At 39.2% G+C, this 21,534-nt stretch overlaps 1 protein-coding gene across 1 annotated transcript; it reads left to right on the forward strand.

Annotated features, from left to right (window-relative positions):
• Positions 1-11,227: 11,227 nt before the first annotated feature.
• Positions 11,228-11,689, forward strand: LOC145803517 (uncharacterized). Its single transcript, XM_082896804.1, has one exon. It carries the CDS (start codon positions 11,228-11,230, stop codon positions 11,687-11,689), a length of 462 nt encoding a protein of 153 aa, XP_082752930.1.
• The last annotated feature ends 9,845 nt before the right edge of the window (positions 11,690-21,534 follow it).

Consider the following 21,534-nt stretch of genomic DNA (forward strand, 5'->3'; position numbering starts at 1 on the left):
CTTAACACCTAGCTCAGAAAGCAAAATAAACAACATTTTTATTTTGCTAAAATTAGTGCATGCTATCCATCATGTCTGAAGTAAAATGAGCGCCATCAGCAGGTGGTTCATCCCCAATCATAGGACTGACCACATTATCCCCCAAGTTCATTGATCCAGCGCCAATAGACTTTGTAGGACCTGGTGAGGAGATGACCTTGTTGTCAATCAGGTCTTGAATTTCATAGCGAAGATGAAAACAACAATCAGTGTCATGGCCAGATTGCTGATGAAAAGCGCAATACTTGGCAGCATCATGCCTGGCTGGAAGGCGATCAGGGAGAAGCCGAGCATCAAGGGGTTTGAGATGGCCTTGTCCTATGAGGATTTGGAGAGCTTTGGACAAGGTCATGTAAATGGGATTGAAGGTGCGGTTACCAGTCTTGGAAGTATTGACAGACAGGTCGACAAGTGTTGACTGGGTTTGAAGACCTCCTACAGATGTAGGATTGGAACTAAAAAGGGCGTTTTTGGTACGCCATCCATTTTTATGGCTTATCCCCTAATTCAAATTGCTCCCAACTTGAGCAACAAAATCGTCATCTATAGTTTTTGTAACAACTGCAATCACTTGTTGTTTGTTCAGCCCTTTGACCTTCAAAGCCTCAATAGCCCATCGGAGATGTGCATAGGGAACAATACTTGCCTCGGTCTTGTTTTTGCCATTTGCTTCAATTTTGCCAAGGGATTGGATGGCTATATCGGGACATGGCCCATTTATTGTTGACATGTCATCACCCAGACTTGAAATAGCTTTGGGTTGGCCCTTTCCAATTGCAGCTCACCCCAAGATTGAGGAGCTTTTTGACGTGAAATTTTTGGCATGTGATGTGGTCGATGATGGAGCCAAAATCCCAGAGGCTAAATCTGCCACAGTTCTCTGAAGATCTTCAATCATGCTTATTAGCTCAGAAATAGTGGGTTCAACCATTGGTACCTGCAGTGTATTTGCATCAACTTGGCCTTGGTGAATTGGTTGGGCTGGGCTCTATGGAGTAGGTTGGACTGGACTTGGCTATTGTGGAGTTCAAGTTTTGTGGTTTGAGATGATCGGGGTTCAAGAGCATCCATCATACACAAGTCCGTGCTTTTTGGAATGAACATCTCAGGTTTGGATAAATGGGTTGGGATGATGTATATACTGGGGTTGTAGGTAGATGGAAATGCATGGATTAGGTTCAAATGTTGAGGAGGATGAGGTACGCGGTCATGTACGGGAAATGGGTTATTGGTTACACTAGGTTTTCGAGGTGGTGCTATAGTTTTATTGTCGATGAGATCTTGGATCTCATGATGAAGGCAAAAGCAATGGTCGGTGTGATGGCCGTGCTGCTGATAGAAAATACAATATTGAGTGGGATCATGTTTCGCTAGAAGTGGGTCAGAGAGAGATCGAGGATCAAGGGGCTTCAGATGCCCTTTGTCCATTAGAACTTTAAGAGCATGAGTTGGACTCATGTGAAGAGAGGTGAAGGTTCTAAGTTGGGCTCGGGCTGGGTAGGTTGCTTGTGGGCTTGTGCCAGTGAATCGATTGGCTATCTTGGTTATGGTGGTGACGATACTGATTTCAACAAGCCTAGGAATAGTGCTATTGTTAGCATTGGTACGCCTAGTAAACGACCTCTTTGCCGGTTCACTTGTTCTCTGGATAATTTCCTTCTTGAAAGCATTCTCGATCTGAACCCCCAATTCATGTAAAGCATCGAAGGTAAGTAGTGACATGACTATCATCCTCTGTAACATGTCTGGTTCAAGGTTTTGAACTACTAATCGAACCTATTCCCTCTCTGAAGGCCTATTTGTCATTTGAGCTGCCTTTTCCCTCAATCTAGTAATGAAGTCGATAAAGGGTTCTTTGGGATTTTGAGAGGCTGCCTCCAGTTCGCTGATCGTTACCTCCATCTGAGTATTGTAAGAATACTGATTAACAAATCCCTTAGATAGTTCTTCCCAATTCCGCTTGGTCGAGTCTTCTAGTTTGGCATACCAGGTGGCCGCCATTTCTGATAAGGTCCTTCCGAATAATGATAATTTCTGAGCCCGCGCCAAGTCCATTGGTTTCAAGACATCCGAGAAGAGACGAACGTGGCCAGTAGGATCTCCGCTTCCATCAAATTTATCAATGTGCGACATTTTGAACTTCTCTGGAATCTTATGGAAGCCTCAGTGTAACCGTCTTCAATATCCGGGATGGAATTGAAGCCTTGAGATTTCTTAATCGTCTTCTCCAGCTTAGTGATTTTTATCGTGGCAGGATAGATGTCATTGATATCGAATGGAAGAAGCCCTCTATGAGGCTGTGCTGGAGGCCTGAAATTTGGAGCTTGAGCTATTACCTCTTGGGGATCTAAAAGTTGAAGATTTTCAACTAACGGTGGTGGATCAAGATTTGGTTGGGCGGCCGGGGCTAGATGTGTGGTAGATGCTGATGCCCCAGATGGACGTCGCATTTCAGCTATGGTATGATCATGCACAACTATCCTCTGGTTCAGTGTATCTATGGCCTGTTTGAATGCTGTCATTACAGTCGTGGTTTCCTCCACACTTTGCACCATTATAGATATAGGTGAGTCAGATATTGGTGAACTGAGTAGGTGTGAACGAATGGGTGACTGATAAGTGCTCTGTACTAGTAATAACTGCCTGGTTCTTCTCCTTCGAACAACTGGCGGGAGACAGACTAACATTTGATGACCGTCATTTAGATCTCGAATTTTGCAAAGCCTACCAACTCGAGTCCACAAAACTTGGGGGATATCAGGTCCCTTTGAAGCTATGATTTCAAGACTACCTGGCAAAAGAAATAAAGAAAAGCCATATTCAAAAAATAGATAGCACCTCGGCCCAAATTGCAACAGATATGATCACAACTGTATGACTACACTCCCTACTGGTAAAACTAAAATCTGCCCCACAAACTGAAACTGAACCGGTAATCTGAATTCAAGAACCCCTGTAGAGATCCAAAGTATAGCACATAGTAGGTAAAGAGAGACAAAATACCCCTACGAGGGGGTTGGGTCACCCTGTCCTAGCTTTGGCATGATCTAGAGGTTCACTACTTCAAACAAGTGGTTTCACAATATCCTACATATGGGCGAGCATCCTGTCCTATATTGGAACAGTCGCTAGAGCTTTACTATATACACTAGGCCCATTGGTCAAAAGGGTACCTCAGCAAGGTTGCCTAATATACCTTTCACACCTAACACGAAAAAGTGAAAGAAGGATCAAGCGATACAGTGGTAACCCAGATCCATGGGTTGTGTTCCCAATGTGACATTGCCTACGTCCGACCAACCTTTTGGCAATCTTTTGGCAAGTCGTCCAGGATATTAGATGGTAAACATAATGACTTAAGAGCACCATGCAAATGCAATGCAAAGAACATATATATGTAGATAAAATTTCACATCATGAAGTTCAAGTCAAGTTCTCTAAATCACCAGCAGAGTTGCCAAAAACTGTAGCTAGTTTTTCGCACGCCTTAGAGGGGTTAGTCTCCTCAGGTACGATAGTCCTATAGTTTGGACTCTCGTGGTTCTCAATCTGGTTTCACAAGTGCAATGTGAAACAAAAAAAAAATGAATGAGAGTACAAATCTGAAAAAAATTAGAAAATTCATTAATCATCAGAGATGCCAAAAATGGATGACATTGCTAGATTTCAGAGTCACCACCTAAATATTTTTAAAAAATTTAGGAAACCCATGACTCGTGTCAAAGGCCACTTGTCCGTCATAACCAAACTTGTCTTAGTTCAGGAACTTAGGTATGAGAGGGGAATGTTATGAATTGAGCATCCTTTTCACACAATCAAAGATTAGCCTCTACTAATCATGATGTGATTTTTATCAACATTATATGGTCTTGTTCTAATTTTATTATGTTAACATATTATGTGAGGCACACAAGTATAGACTTTTCGCTTGTTTCAAAAATGACTTGATTTTATGTGTTTTTCGAAAGGGTATTGAATGCACACAACTCAAAAGGAAATAAATGAGCTCGTACATACATTTGATTAAAATCATCCCCTATGCAAGTAATATAACCTTCATCCGCAGGCATTCAAACAGTTTATTTTGAGTAAGCACGTAGCCTCATGGTAAGATGCTAAGCATGGCAATAATCACACACATGAATATGATAAAGCCAAAAGTGCTCACCTAGTACTCCGAGGCAAGCCAAAGAAAAAGAAAGCAATTTAGAAAAACAATGCATGATCCTAACAATGCACATGACTAATGCAATACATACAAGGATGCAATTACTAGGTTCGGCTTTATTAACATGTCATATGGATTAATTCAAGGCATGTGGTAGCGCACGTATTCAAGCAAGTAGGAAATGACAATGATATTCAAAATGATGAACTGAACCTTAATGCATGCGAAAGTGGATACGAAGCATGGTAATGTTATGGAATGAAAACGTGATGCTATATACAATCACAGTAAGCATATAAATCAAAAAGAGAAAGAAATAGAGGCTAGAAGACATAAAAATATTACAAGTTTGCCCTCACACAAGCGGGTCCGAATGAATGTCCTAATTAACTAATTATTACAATACCAAATGAATGAACTACTTAATTAATTATTACAAGTTTGAATGAAGGCAACTAATTAATTACATAATATGAATCTCAAAGCTAATCTAATGGACTTGAATGAGAGGCGGGAAATCACATGCACACGAGCAAGAAGATCCTCCAGAAACCCCCACTGCTCATTACCAGAAGCTGCTCTGTTCACAGTCTAAGGATGACTCTGTTTTGGGCCTCAGGATCTATTGTTTGTACACTATAAAGCCTGGCCATACCACAATGTGATCCAGTCAGCTCCAATGAAATACAGGCATGCCTGTTTTGTTTAGCTAAAAAACCACCACTGCCATACAAAATGCTTGGCCAGTTGGCCCGATCAAGTGGTCAGCCATACAGAATAATGGCCAGCCGACCATTGTTTTTGGAGAATACCCTGCCGCGGCAGTACTGAAACAAAGCAAGACAAAGGGTTTCCAAAATCTATTCATCCTTTCTGTTCCCTCCTATCATAAGGATTTTCAAGGAGAGAGTAGGTTTGCTTCCCAAATCATCAATCATTGCAAATTTGTTGCATGATGATCTTTGAAAGCAAAAGAAGAGGACTTAACTAAACACAAAACAAAGCTATTCTCTTTACCTCCTTCCTATCAGGAAATTTTTTCAAGGAAGATATAGACATGCTTAACTCACAAATCATCAAGTCACAAGATAGTATGTGATGATCATATAGTAACCAAAATGAACAAAAGTAACAACTCAAAAAGTGTTGTCAACTCATCTCCCTACTCATGGAATAAGAATGAAACATCCATCTCTATGCTTCAAAGTGGAACTAGGAGAGAGTTTTCAACACTTCTCAAGCAAGTTCTCTAGGAGCAACAAAGCACGTAAGGAAAAACAAAAAGAAACAAGTTATCTATCAAAGCTTAAACACACAACTTGTCAAAGTTGTTGACAACTCCTCTTTGTCATGGAACAAGGATGAGAGACACCCATTTCCATGTTTTGAAAATGATCGATAAGAGAGTTTTTCAACACTTTGACCATGAAAGCTACTATCTAGCTTCAGGGTGGACAACAATAACATGAAAGAAATAAATTTACACTAGATAAGCAAAACTTGTGGCGGGGTGGCTAAGCCTAAGCTCTAATCCTCCTATGACCACAAGGTTCCAAGTTAAGCTATAATAAGGTAAAAATGATCAACTCTATGGATTGGCCGCTATATCCTAAATACGCCAAATCCAAGAGGACTTATAATAACCCAACTATGATATTCAAAGCATAGGAAGTAAGAGCACAAGTAGTGGGGATGACTAAGTCATATCACACAAAAATAACCTAAAAACAATACTAAAAAGGTACTAAAATTGAACCAAAAGAAGTAAAAAAAAAAAAAAAAAAAAAAAATTTGAAAGAAAACAAAGAGGTACACAACTAGTGACCTAGCCAATGAAAGGGTGGCTAGCTCACTCACTTGTGACTAAGTTTTAATCACATTTTTAAGCTTAAAATAGCTCTAAAATTAGTATGTAAAGACAAGGAAAAGAGAGAGAGAAAATATGGTGAAAAAAATTTAAAGTTTACTTCTTGAAGAGAGGAAGAACTTCTTAGTTCACAAACCACAAGCTAAACACTCTCTAGGAGCTGAAATTGTATTTAAAATCTCAGCAAAAGCTTCAAGTTTAAGCTTGTAAGGTGTATGTATTTTATATCTATATTGGAAGAGGGTATAGAAGATGGTTGGGCAAGCTATAGGCTCTTGGAGAATTTTTCTAACCCCAAACAATGAGGGGGGTGTGGTATTTATAAAAAAATAACTTCTAAAGTCAGAAATATCCACAAAGGGACAGCTAGTCCAAAGCATGTGCATGTGAGGAGCTGGCAGCTGTCAAAATATCTACTACGCTAAACATGGCCGGTCGGCCAATGAATTGTACAGCCGGCTCAGAAAAGTGGCGTGCCTGGTCCTATTGCTAGTATGAGTTGGCCGGGCCCAAAATACCCATGGCTGGTTCCTATTTTGAGAAGTGGATTTTTTTATTGCTCTAAAATAGTTTGGTCAAAATGGATGTAAGGTTGGGATTAGAAGCTCAAAACTGAATTCTTTTGCTGAAGATTCGAAAGATTGCACAATATAACATTTCATCATCGAGTGTTTAGAGTGAAGCGTCCAAGTCTTAAGGGCGATCAAAATGGGGTGTCTATAGCAAGCTGAAGACTTGTGGCTCAATTGGCCACATTGGAAACAATTAAACCCACCCTGGTTGCCCCTCCCTGAACTTGCACTTGGTACGAAAAAAATGGATGTAGTCTGTTAAGCTTGGGACTACTATGGGGTAGAATTTCTTTGCCTCTTGTTGTCCCTAAAATCACCTTACAACTCCTACCCTCTCTGTCTAGAGCCTCTCATGCAACTCTACTAGGAGACCAGAATCTCGAATCATGGAACCAGCAACCATATGCTATAGAATCAAGTTTTAAAATTAGTGAATGTATTATGCATGTTGTCTAGTTTTGTAATGCTATAAAAATATCATGATTCTCAATGTATGAAATCTTAGTTTTGCTTCTACTTATTCAATGGAAAATGTATGTGTTATGGATAGTCCGAGGTTTCTTGTTTTTGAGGCTTTACCACTTGGTATCAAAGTGTGCCGGGTTTGAATACTTTGGGCTCATGGGACGTGGTTCTTAAAAGGGGTTTGTCTTGCTAAGTAGTAATGTTTGTATTCCTAGTATGTTATATGATAACATGCTTATGTGATTAGGTGGGTATGGAATTAAGTTTCTGTGATGTTGATTGGGTCTATGAGATTCTTAGAAGTCTTATTAGGATGACACTTGATCAATGCTTATTCTAATGAGAAATCTTAGAATGTTTGTGGAACAACTATTATCTTGGAAGAGTAATTCATGTGTGATTATGTGATTAAGTGGAGTGAATTTGGTGCCGTCAATTTCTTTGGATGAGTAAGTTTTGTTTCGGGCACATTTGTATATGTGAAAAATAGTTTGTGCTTGTCTTCAATTAGGATGTTAAGATGTGGACGTGGAGGAGGTAGAGATGGTAGACGTGGTAGGCCTTGACGAGGTGGCCAGGAAGTGCCGATTTAGGATAAGATCCTAGCACATGAAGAGGGTGTTGGTGAAGCAAATGTAGTCGAGCTAGTGGGCTCAGAAGCCATGAGTGCTTTGGCCTGGTAGATGGCAGAAGCGTTGAGGGAACCTATGAACATTCTCAAGGCTGAGAATTAAGTTCAGGTTCATATTATAGAGACAGGACCTTTTTTTTTCTTCAAGAGAGTGTTTTTTTTTTTGGTTGAATTCGGATAAGTTTGTGAGTGATGTGAAAGAGCCACCGAAGGCTAATAAGTGACTCGAGCAGATGATGAAAACCTTTGAGATGCTTAGCATCGATGACGATGGATTGATAGTGACCTTGGGCTTTTCAGTGCAAAGATGGTGCGGGTCAATGGTGGAAATTTACCAAGGGTCATATTGTAGTGACTTGGAAGGCATTTGTTATAGCCTTTTAGGACAAGTTTTTACCTCCCACTGCTAAGGTGAAGTTGATGGAGCAGTTTCTGAAGCTCAAGCAATTGAGCACACCTGTAACAAGTTTTAGGTGGTCTTTATTAGACTTTCATCCGCAGTTTCCTTACTTTATTATTTCTTTTTTGTTTTTTCTTAGTGCCCGAATTGCCATGAGAAAATTATCAAGTGAGCACTTTTATCTTTTCTTATTTTAACCTCACTTCCTCTTGCACACTAAACAATGAGCTCATTAAGAGCCCACTTGTCCCTTTTAATTTAATGATTACTTTTAAAAGTACCAAATTGTGCACGAAGTGAAATCATAATGAGATGCACGTGAATTTCATTAGACAATTCTAACTTTAATACTCTCATTTTGGTGACAAGTTTAGAGATCTCCATAGTGTACTCCCTTATATTTTCTTTGCCATTATACCGCATGGTGACAAGTTTACTGAAAAACATACTTCCAATTTTTCCTGTGATGTCCTAGTTACTTGTGAGACTTATATTACATTTTTGTTTTGTTTTAGGACTATTACTGTCTTTGGAACTTTGAGTTATCTTTGTTGACACCTATTATTGTTCTTTTGAATTATTCTTATCATGTGTTGTCTTTTGAGTTGAGAATTGGGTTTTGGAGTTATGTTTGAAATAGGTTGAGATTGGTAATTCTGGGGTGATTTTGACTGAGTGAACTTGAGTTCGCTTGAGCGGTGGTTTGGTTGCTCGATGGGTTTTTTTCTTTCACCCAGTTCTGGGTTTGTAGTCTAAACTTTTGAGCGGTTGCTTTCTTCACTCGAGCATAGGTTTCGTCACTTGAGTAGTATATTCTACAGAGATGAACTTCTAAGAGTTTGGTTTCTTCGCTCGAGCCTAGTTTTGGTTAGTCGAGCGATATATTGTGTCTAACGCTTGAGCGCAGGTATCACCGCTCGAGCAGTCTATTCGAATAAAGCTGCGAGAAAAGTCACTTTTTATTCACTTTTTGATATCTCTCTCTACAAAATATCTTTCCCTTTTTTGCTCTCATCTCTATCTAAAATCCTTTCGTAAATTCTTTATCCTATAAGATATGTGGATTTCTTGATCTTCGTACTTTGGGATGAAAGGTTGAGCTTGAAGAGGGGGTCATTTTAATCTAAAAGTTTGAGTTTCCATCTTTGTTGATTTTCAGGGGTTGTTCTTCTCTTCCTCTTGTTTTGTGGCAAGGATTTCTTTAATGATTTGCTTGTTATTTAGCTTTGTTATGTGTTATCTTGTAAATTTCACACTTTGTGAGATTAGAGTTTGATTTATATGTGTTTTAATGCATAAAAGAGAAGGTTTTCTCACAATTGTTCTTAAATCTTTATTTGGTTGTTGATGATGATAGTGGATTTTGGAAACTTGAAGAAAGGGGTTTAAAAGTGAGAAACCTCAATTTTATTTATCAAAACCCTTATAGAAGTTGACTGGGATGGTAGCAGTGCTTAATCACTTCATTAGTCGCTCTTCCGACAAATGTAAACCTTTCTTTCAATTTCTCAAGAAGGGAGGGGGAGTGGACTAGAATAAACAGTGCGACTAGACATTAGGGGAATTGAATAGTACCTTCTTTCACTCCCTCTGCTCTCAGCTCCACAACGAGTTAAAAGGTTGTACCTGTACTTAGCAGTATCAGAACACGCGGTGAGCTCAGTCCTGGCTAGAGACGTAGAAGACACACAAGTACTAGTCTACTATACCACCAATACTCTTAACAGTGCATAAATCAGGTACTTACCCTTAGAGAAATTAGATATGGCCCTTGTGACGGCTGCTTGGGAACTTATGCACTACTTCCAAGGCCATCCAATTATAATACTGACCTAGGATCCTTCGTAGAGCCTCTTCCAAAAAGCTGACTTTTATGGGCGCATCGCTAAGTAGGCGGTGGAATTAAAAGAGTTTGATGTCACTTTCTAGCCCAGAACTGCCACTAAAACCCAAGTTTTAGCTAACTTCATAGCAGAATTCTCAACTAGGCGATCACAAATGAGTTCTGTGGTTGACAACCGTCAACTGCAGATCTAGGGAAGTAACAAGGTACCGTTTGAATAGACTAGCTATGAGTGTAGGAACCAAAATTAGCATTAGCACAGTAATCTAGCATGACAAAAGTTGAACAGCAAGTTTAACTAGGCCAGAAAAACACTTCAATCTGGAAACTATATGTAGAGGATCCAGACAATTGGAAACTCTTTGTGGACAACTCATCAAACTTAAAAGGAGTAGGGGTAGGAGTAGCAGTAGCGTTGCTTTTCCCTAAAGGCATCCTACATAAGTAGGCAATCCGCCTAGGATTCAAGGACTCAAATAATGAAGTAGAGTATGAGGCTGTTCTTGTAGGATTGAGGGTTGGAAAACTCCTCAATGTACAAGACCTAATAGTGCATTGTGATTCCTAGCTAGTGGTCAACCGACTCACTAGTGAATACATTGATAGAGATGATGGAGTAGAATACTCATGTTGATGTGCTGGCCACTCTTGCTTCAGCCATGGAAAAAGTGGAGGCTAGAACAATTGCGATCGAATTCTTGCCTCAATCTAGCATTGCCCTAGAAACAGAACAGGATTTGGATCTCAGAAAAAGAGTCTTGTACACAAGGGATGGAGTACTCCCAGAAGATAGAAAAGAAGCCAACAAGATTAAAATGAAAGCACCCAAATTTTGGATCTTAGAAAAATGAGTCTTATATAGGAAATCCTGTATAGGCCGATACCTATTATTCATTTATCTAGCCCTAATGGAAAACATTCTATATGAGCTACATGAAGGAATTTGCAACATGCACACTAAGGGGGAGGCCCTTAGCAGAACGCGCAATAACTTAGGGATATTGGTGGCCATTTATGCACAAGGATGGTCAGGCATATGTTATGAAATGTGAGAAGTGTTAGCATTTTTCCCCTTAATCCACCAACCAACAGCAGGCCTTCATTCCTTGACCAATCCTTGGTCTTTCACTCGATGGGGCATGGACTAGATAGCTCCACTTCCAAAAGGCAAAGGAGGTAAGAATTTTTTTTCTAGTAACGACAGACTACTTCATCAAATGGGTTGAGGCTGAGCCCTTGATTATGATCAGGGATAAAGAGATCAAAAGTTTCACATGGCGCATGATCATAACTAGGTTTGGTATTCCACATGCATTTGTTTCTGATAATGGCACACAGTTCGATTGTGTCATTTTCAAAAATTACTACTCAAGGTTAGAAATAAAGAAATTTTTCTCAACACCTTGTTATCCCCAAAGCAGTGGTCAGACAGAAGCCTCTAATAAGACTGTGCTGAATGGAATGAAGAAATGTTTAGAAATGCTAAAAGGAATGCCCAATGTGCCCTGGGCATATAGCACAATGCCCAGAAGAGCAACAGGTGAAACGCCTTACGTGTTGGCATTTGGAACTGAAGCTGTGATCCCATTGGAGGGGGGACTACCCTCAATGAGGTCAGAAATCTATGAAGAATTGCACAATAAACAAGCCTTAGCACGGAACCTAGACCTGGTTGAGGAAATGAGAGCCAACAACTTTAGTTAGACTAACGAACTATTAGAATCAACTCTCAAAAGGATACAACAAGAAGGTCCATTCTAGGGAATCCCAACCTGGAAATCTAGTGCTACAAAGAGTTTTAGGCAGTCAAAAGAAGCCAATTGATGGAAAGCTGGGCCCTAATTGGGAGGGCCCGTACAAGGTTGTGTTATTAGAAGGAAATGGGGCTTATCATTTGGAAGACATAGAGGGCATGGTTGTACCTCGCCTTTGGAATACTACAAACCTTAGGATTTACTTTCATTAAGTATTTGTTTATGAACAGTTTGTAAATATGCAACATGGAAATTTTCTATGGAAGTTTCTGGTTTGAAAAATCTTGTTTTGATTAGTTCTTTACTTATGTACAATTTATAGCAATTGCTTAAGTACGAGAACAATAGACGATCCAGTTCAAGATTCAATCATGTTCTTAATTGTAGTAATGTTCCTGTACTTAATCAAAATTTCCAAAATTTCTTTAAGTCCAAGAAAGTAGACATTTTTATTCAAGAATGTAATAGGATTTCTGTCCTTAGATAAACTATCAAGGACCAAAAAAATTGACAAATCCTGGCTAGGATTACAGTAACATTTTTGTACTTAAGTAAAATTTTCAAAATTTCTTTAAGTCTAAGAAAATAGACATTGTTTAGGAATGTTGTAGTATTTCTTTCCTTAAATAAACCATCAAGGATTAAAAAAAAAAGTTGACAAATCCTGCTCTGGATTGTAGCAATGCTTTTTTTTTTTTTATTTTAACTTAAGAAAATTTTTCCAAATTTCTTTGAGTCCAAGAAAATGGACATCCCTGTTAAGGAATGTATTAGCATTTATGTCCTTAGATAAACTATCAAGGACCAAAAAAGTTGAGAAATCCATCTCTGGATTGTAGTAAAATTTTTTTGCACTTAAGCAAATGTTTTAACATTTCTTTAAGAAGATATCTCTGTTCAGGAATATAGTTGGGTTTCTGTCCTCAAAAAAGTGAGACAATCCTGCTTAGGATTATCATACCGTAATTATTTTTAAGTTCACTTTTCCTTAAAAGACAAAACAGACAATAGGAATTCATAGCATGGCTGTTTTTTTTCTTTAAACCAACCAAGCTAGGGGGCAAACAGGGTGCCACGCACCTATCTTTGCCAAGAACATTCATTCAGAAAGGTGACAACTACTTAGGCAAACCACAAAACTACTATTTAGAAACGATTGATCTAACAAAGCATTATGTCAAAAATATTGGGCCTTACAAAGTTACTTGAGCCCATTCAAGAAACTTTGAAGAAAAGGAAAAGAAAAGAAAAGAAAAGAAAAGAGATAGAAGCAAAAACAAAAGAGAAAAAAGAAAACCAGAGGCTTTTAATCTTTCGTCACTTCCAAAGCAGGGGTTTGGGTAGCACCAGCTTTAACAACTTAAGAAAAAAAAAAACTCTAGCAACCTCGCCTTCAACATGGGCAGGAATCTCCGTGGTTAGGAGAACAGATGGAACATTGGAAGAAGTTTTCTCCTGAGATTTAGAAGCTGGGACATCAGGATGAGTGGGAGTTTCCTAAGCAACTTCTCCCTCAATAGTCTTCCCTTCTTCAAGATCTTCCTTCTCTTTAGAATCTTCCTCTTTAGCTTCTTCTACCATTGAGGAGGCCTTCTGCCAGGGCATGATAGGCTCAGAGTATTGGAGAGGGTCATGAGTAATTCCAATCTTAGCCAAGGTAGCCTTTTAGTTATTAATGAACAAGCTATCTTGAAGCTTGTAAATATGCTGCAAGTATTTATCATTGATAGCTTTGCAGCATTTGTCCAGTTTCTCATTTTTCTCCTTCTTAAGCATTTCGTTCGCAACAAAGGCAGATGCTAGGTGTTGTTAGGCTTTCTCAAGTTGGACTTTGACCAACTAGGCTACGCCCTCGACATCCTTCTTCCCAATCTTTAGTTTTTGGAGCTACTTAGCCATAAAGGAAAGCTTTAATCCAACTTAGCAATAGATTTTAGAGCACCAGAGGCCTTGATGGATGTAATACAAGCTTCGGCCTTATAGGCATCCATTCTGGACAGCCCTTCATGAAAAACTTGGATGGCTTGCAAATCTTGAAGTAGTTAGAAAAGTCCAGTTAAGACAACTTAAGAAAAGGGGATAAAAATTACGTTAGAAAATGGCTCACCCTGATGGCGTTGATCACACTTGTTTGAACCAGGGAGGCACCATCTAGCAACTGCAAGGAAGCCATATCCTTAGGCAGTGAACCCTTTGCTGAGCAGTAGGCCTAGTTCAGGAACCTTTATGAGGCTGTCATCCTTGGACACATAGTGACGGTTGGATAGCAACATTTGAGGTCTAAACTGATCATCAGAAACTTCATAAGACACCATTTTACCGCCCCCTTGTGTTTTTGGACATTTGATAATAGGATCTTCAGGGTTAGCAACAGGAATGTTTACCGCTAGATTAGACTGTTTGGATTTTATGGATTCTGGAGTAATATATTCTCCAGCAGCAGCGGCAACAGAAAGGGCTGCCCCCACCCCCTTGTGTCACCACAAGAATTTTGGCACTCTTTTGCAGCTTCATTTTCTTCTTGGCAGTAGGGGGTGTGGTGGCCTTCGACGCCTTTGAGAAGTGGTGTGCAAAGGCAGCGGCTAGATCTTTGATATTTATATCCACTAATAAGTCTGTAAGAATAACGACCGAGTCAGAGGTTTTCTTGGTTCAAGGACCTCTAGTAAAGCTCTCTTGCTGCTTAGAACAAGCCTGAAAAGACATCTTTTCGTCTCGAAAATACAAAGCTATAATGATTCTGGTTTAGGTCTGACCCGTTTATTATTTTGGATCTAGAATTCCTTGTCTTATCTGGTTGTTCATACCCTTATACATCCAATTCTTGATTGAGTTGGTCATTTGGATGTCGTTGTTGCGTTTGGAACAGGTTGGGAGTCTGTTTTTCAAAGGAGTCTTTACCCAGATTGTGGTTAGTTCCCTCGAGCGATCCTTTGGTCAATCGAGCAATCTTTGGAAACTCTCAGTACTTCTACATGCTTACAAAAGTACTGGGAGGGTGGTGTTTTTAGCTCGAGCAATCTTTCTTCCACTCGAGCGGTCTTTTTTGCGCTCGAGGGTTAGCCTCTATCTGCAAAACTTTTGGAAGGGTGTCATTGTGTGCTAAAGCAGTAACTTTGCTCGCTTGAGCGGTCTCAATTATTGTGTCTGATCGGTTGAGCAGTGTTTTGGTCATTCGAGCGATCTACGCATATATCTGTCCGAAAAACTCACTTTTTGAATCATTTTCTTATCTCACTCTCTCTCTACACTCCCAGAACCCAGATTTACTCTATAGAACTCATCCTCTACCTACAAATACGCTATCATCCATTTATCTCTACACATTAGTCCCTTTGATAAAAAGGTAGAACTCACTTAGAGCTTCATTCTAATTTGAACAAAGTTGATTCTCAGCTTCGTCGGGGTTTTTTCACTCTCTTTCTTGCCTTCTAGCTTTGAGGTAGGGATTCTCCACACTGTTGTATGGTTTTTAATTTGGTTATTTGCTTTGCTAACAATATTGTGATTTGGGGATTTTTGAACAAAATCTATGGTTTTGGTTTAAAAATAAAAGTTTTCAAATGGGTTCTTGAATATGATTGTGGGTTTGTAAATGTGGTTGAGTTGTGATAAAATTGTGGATTTTTATTCTTAGAATTGATTTATAAAGAAAATGGGATTTTGCCCTAAAATGTGAATATTTGATTTTGTAAAAAGGAAATGGAAATGATGTTGGGTTTTATGAAATTAGAATGATGATGATGATGATGATGATGATGATGGTGGTGGTGGTGGTGGAGTTGGGTATGCATTATCACTCCTATTTTGAAATTTTGGAAAATTTTTCTTTATTGGAAATTATTTATTTGTTTAGAGATATCTATTTTGGGCTATTGGTAGAGGATATCTATGATTGTTGTAGAAATTACATGAGAATTCGGAGAATGGAAACTAATTTCTCATCCATTTTCATTGAGCATTGTTGCATACTTAACACATTGAAAATGGATATTGTTTTGAGAAAAAGAGGTGAATAGCTTGGTAAATCTGGGTACGGGGTGTGGTCCTGGTATTATTATTGGCCTGTGTGTCCTTAGTGAAAATCCAGAAACCCGCACGGTTAGGTGCTGAGCTTTGTAGTTAATACCGGTAAAAATGACAATTGGTAGTGCTTGTATAGCCTACTTGCAGAGACGTACCTAGAGATTCCCAGTGTTGTATCCACTGCCCTGTTTTCTATTGTAAATGAAATGTTTTTATGAATTATGATATAAGCTTGACATTGCATAGTTTTTAGAAAGAGACATAAAATGTTTTGGCACGAGTATTGCATATGCATTCACCTTATACCTTTGTTAAGATTCATACACTGTGTTAGAGTATCTCTACTGGCTTTGGCTCACCCTATGTAGAAAACCATTTTCAGGTGCTGATGCTGATGATATACCTTCGCTAAGGTCGTAGCTTGGGAGGACTTGGAGCCGAGAGCTTCTTGTTTTGTCTTTGTTGTATTTATTTTGTACAAGCCTAGAGCTTTATTTGTATTGAGTTTAAACTCACTTTTGTTGTAACGAAGCATCGTCTTGGGAAGTTGTAGCCACTAGGGCGTTTAAATAGCTGTTTAACTTTTCTTTCATGTCATTAATTTGTGGCACATGCTGTAACGGCCCGAAAATATTACAATAAGATCATCCCACGACAAGAATTAAACAATAACAGATGTCTGAATATAATGTTCTTCCATTCATAAGATTTCATCTTTTTTCAAAAGTGCAACACATGCAATAATACATTCATAAGTCCAAACCCTGAATCGATAACATGTGTCATAGCAAAAGATATGAAATAAGAATTAAACAAATACGATAATGCCCTATTGGCTACAATTTTTCAAGACGGTACAAACAAAGCCTTAGGCTTGTACAAAATAAATACAACAATAACAAAACAGAAACAATTGGCTACAAGTCCTCCCAAGCTATTGCCCTGGCGGAGGCATGTATCAGCACCTGAAAATGGTTTTTCACATAGGGTGAGTCAAGGTCAAGTAAAAATACTCTAATGCAGTGTATAAATCTTAATAGAGTTATAAGGTGAATACATGTGCAATGTTCATGCCAAAACATTTTACATCTCTTTCCAAAACCATGCAATGTCAGGTTATATCACAATTCATGAATGCATTTACTTTACAATAGAAAATAGGGCAGTGGATACAACACTGGGAATCTCTAGCACGTGTCTGCAAGTAGGCTACAAGCACTATCAATTGCCATTTTTACCGGTACTAACTGGAAAGCTTGGCACCTATCTGCGCGGGTTTCTAGACTTTTACCAAGGACACACAGGCCAACATAATGACACGACTACACTGTTATCCAGATTCACCAAGGTATTCTCCACATAAACATTTTCAATGTGTTCAATATGTTATAATGCTCAATGCAATTGGATGAGAAATTAGTTTCAATTCATCTAATTCTCATGCAATTTCTACAATAATCATAACTATCCTCCACCGATAGCTCAAAACAGATATCTCTAAATAGATAATTAGTTTTCAACACATATAAACTTTCCAACATTTGTAATCAAGAGTGATAATTCTTATCCAACTCCACCACCATCATAATCATTGTTCCAATTCCATAAAACTAACATCAATTCCATTTCCTCTTTACAAAAATCAAATGTTCATAATTTAGGGCAAAATCCCCATTCTTTAAAAATGAATTCCTAAGGATAAAGTCCATTATTTATCATAACCTAACCATTTTTACAAACCACAATTATATACAAGAACCCATTTTGAAAACCCTTCTTTTGAATGTTTAAAACAAAACCCTAGATTTTTGTCAAAATCTCCAAAACCCATGATTTCTTTGAAAAGATAAATAACTAAGTTAAAAATCATACTAAAGTGTGGAGAGATTCCTACCTCAAACAAGAAGACTCGAAGGAAACATGGGTAAAACTTAACGGATTCGAAAACATGAACTTCTTCGATTACAACGCAGCCCTCGACATGCTCTCTCTTTTTTATCAAATGGGCTAGGGTATAGAGATCGATGGATCGAGGTGTATTTAGAGTTTAGAGATGGTTTCTAGAGAGAGTGTTGTAGATTTGAGATTTAGAGGGAGAGAGAGAAAGAACTGAAAAAGTGATCCAAAAAGTGACTCTTACAACGTGATATATGCGTAGACCACTCGAGCGTAGGAATGGTTGCTGAAGTGACTAAACCTAAAAAGAGAGACCGCTCGAGCGAAGAACACCACCCTTCTAGTACTTTTACAGGCCTGCAAAAATAATAAAAGTTCCAAAAGACTGCTCAAGCGCAAGAAACACCTCTCGAGCGAAGAATGCCATGCTCCCAGTAGTTTTGCAGACTTTCAAAAGTACTAGAAGTTCTCAAAGTTTGCTCGAGCGTAAGAAAGTTCACTCGAGCAAACAAGCCAAAATCTGGGTAGTATAGTTTTGAAAAGACTAACTTCCAACCTGCTTCAAACACAACCAAGACACTCCAATAGCCAAACTCAACAAGGAATAAGATAACAGAAGACATGAACAACCATCAAGACAAGGAAACCCAGATCAAAACAAAGAACGTATCGGGTTTAAACCAGAATCGCTATAACCTTCCCCTTTTAAGGAATTTTGTCCCCGTAATTTTAAAATCAACACAATAACCACTGTATTTAAATTACCATTACAAAGATCCAACCATCCTTATAACCATGATACATCCGCCGGTCCTTCATTCTCATAATAATGATAAACCAGGTTCTCAATACTGAATATACAATTCACATCATCAAAACATACACAATGTTTACATTTGATTAACATAACAAGATCTTCCTTACAAGTTTCAGATATCAACAAAAAGTCCGTATACTTCTCCCGGACTTCAGCCTCAAGTTCCCAAGTCGCCTCCTCAACCTCGTGATGTCTCCAACCTTTACTAATGGAATTGTCTCGCCGTGCAAAACTTGGTCTCGCGTGTCTAAGACTCTAACCGGTCTCTCCTCATACGAGACATCCTCATCTACCTCTAACTCAGTCCAATCCAACACATGTGATGGATCCAACTCATACTTCTGGAGCATACAGATATGAAACATGTCATGAACCCCAAACAGCTGTGGCGGTAAGGCCAAACAGTAAGATACCTCTCCAATGCGCTCTAAGATCTCAAAAGGCCTAATAAATCTAAGAGAGAACTTCTCGCTCTTCCCAAACCTCATCATACCCCGTCTATGTGATATTTTCAAGAAAATGTGATCTCCTACCTCAAATGATAATGGTCTACTCCTACGGTCGGCATAGCTCTTCTGACAACTTTGAGTCGAAACCAAACTCCTATGGATAAGTGCAACCTTCTCCGTCATTTCCCGGGCTAACTCATGATCTAACATAGGTACGTCACCCACATCGGCCTAACATACAGGAGATCTACACGGTCAGCCATACAGGGCCTCAAACCGTGCCATGCCAATACTCACCTAGAAGCTATTGTTGTAGGCAAACTTTACTAAAGGCAAGTGCTTCTCCCACGAACCTTTAAAGTAAAAAACACAACCTCGAAGCATATCCTCTAGGATCTAAATGGTATGCTCTGACTGCTCTTCAGTCTAAGGATGATAAGCTGTACAAAATGTCAATCTAGTGCCCAAGGCATTCTGTAGGCTCTGCCACAATCGAGCCGTGAAACGTGAATCTCTATTTGTAACAATAGTCACAGGGACCCCGTGAAATCGAACTATATCCCTAACATAAACGTTGACAAGGTAATCTACCGAGTCACTCATGCGCATAGGTACAAAGTGTGCTGACTTGGTTAACTGATCAACTATCACCCACACGACATCATTACCCCGTTGAGTTCCTGGAAGACCCATAACAAAATCTATCGTGATATGATCTCAATTCGAATCGGCTATTGGCAAGGGTTGTAACAAACATGCTGACCTCTGATGCACGACCTTCACTTGTTGACAAGTAAGGCACCTCGAAACAAACAAGGTTACATTTCTCTTCATCCCCCTCCACCAAAACTGGAGACTAAGGTCGTGATACATCTTGGTGCCTCTCGGATGTACCGCAAGGTGGGAATGGTGGAATTCTCAGAGCACCTCATCTCTATAAGACTCTAGTACAAAAAGGTAGTCAAGATATCTAACACTAGAGTCAGAATACTCGTTTAGGCCCTTCTTTACCTTCCTACTAGATATGTTCTACCTCGTGGTCATCCTATAGTGCTTCTATAACAAGGCTCACAAGTGTATATTCGGCAACTATAGTAAACAAATCTACTGACTCAATAGACTCGCCAAGATGCAAGTCAAACTCGCTAATAGTGCCCAACAACTCTTATTCCCAGATGGCAATACTAGCTACATTGCTGATGAATTTCCTACTCATGGCATCGACCACTACATTGGCCTTTCCCGGATGATAGTGTAACTTAAAGTCGCAATCCTCTATAAATTCCATCCAACTTCTCTATCTCAGATTCAAATCTTTCTGTGAAAACATATACTTCAGACTTTTGTGATCGAAGAATACCTCAAACCTCCCACCATACAAACAATGTCTCCAAATCTTCAAGGCAAAAATCACTACTGCTAACTCTAATTCATGAGTAGGGTAGTTTCTGTCGTGTGTTTTTAACTATCGTGAGCCATAAGCTACTACCTTTCCCTCTTTCATCAAAACACAACCCAAACCTTCCTAAGACGCATCACAATACACAGAATAGCCCAAATCCCTCTTTGGAATAATCAACATTGGAGCAATGGTAAGTCTAACCTTAAGCTCTTGAAATGACTTCTCACAAGTCTCACTCCACACAAATTTAATTCCCTTCCTCATTAGTCTAGTCAAGGGTGAGGCTAATCTAGAGAAATCCTTTACAAAATGTCGGTACTACCCGACTAATCCCAAGAAACTTCGGATCTCAAAGGCATTCTTAGGTCGTTCCCAATCTTGCACTGTGTGGACTCGACTTTCTTCGCGCCCCCTTTCGGAGAGCTCGAATTGGTCCAACAGTTTGGACTCCTGTCACGGTTCTGAATCTAATCTCACAAAGTGCAATGTAAAACTGATAAACACCAAAGAGTCCAATCCGGCAAGTCATTTTGGAAAATCGATTTTAAATCAAATAATGCCAAAACTGGACTGCTTTGCCAGATTACAGAGTCGCCACCCAAATATTTTTTTTTTGGACATTTAGGAAACCCTGACTCGTGCCAAAAGCCACGTGTTCGTCATCACTAAAGTTGCCTCGGCTCGGAAACTTGGGTACAAGAGGGGAAGGTTCTGAAATGAGCACCCCCACTCGCCCGATCAAAGATCGGCCTCTACTCGCATGATATGTTGTTTTATAATCCTCATGTGTTCTTATCCGGTTATTAGCTAAGTTTACTATGTGACGCACACAAGCAAGTATAGACTAAAATCGCGAGAATTGGAACAACTCAATTCATGTTTATTTTCGAAAATGGTTTGAAAGTGCCACCCTCAAGTAGGCTAAAGCGCAGATTTGCCACCCTCAAGTGGGCTTAAAACATGACGATTTGCCACTTCACAAAGTGGGCTTAAAACTCACAATCATCGAATCGTTCCAATTCAAGCAATAAAGCCTTCATCCACAGACATTCATGCAGTTAATCACTTAAGCAAATAGCCTCATGGCAAGTATGCTAAATATGGCATCACTCACACTCATCTATGTATGCTAAAGCGTAAAACTTACAGTGTATTCCAAGCCAAAACAAAAGCTAGTTAGAAATATGCATGATCCTAGCTATTTT

This window comes from Camellia sinensis, chromosome 12 (assembly GCF_055761805.1).
Source record: "Camellia sinensis isolate YWXY chromosome 12, ASM5576180v1, whole genome shotgun sequence".
Taxonomy (NCBI): domain Eukaryota; kingdom Viridiplantae; phylum Streptophyta; class Magnoliopsida; order Ericales; family Theaceae; genus Camellia; species Camellia sinensis.

Coding starts and splice junctions, on each gene's coding strand:
- LOC145803517 (XM_082896804.1), top strand. CDS start 11,228: ATGATCAGGGATAAAGAGATCAAAAGTTTCACATGGCGCATGATCATA.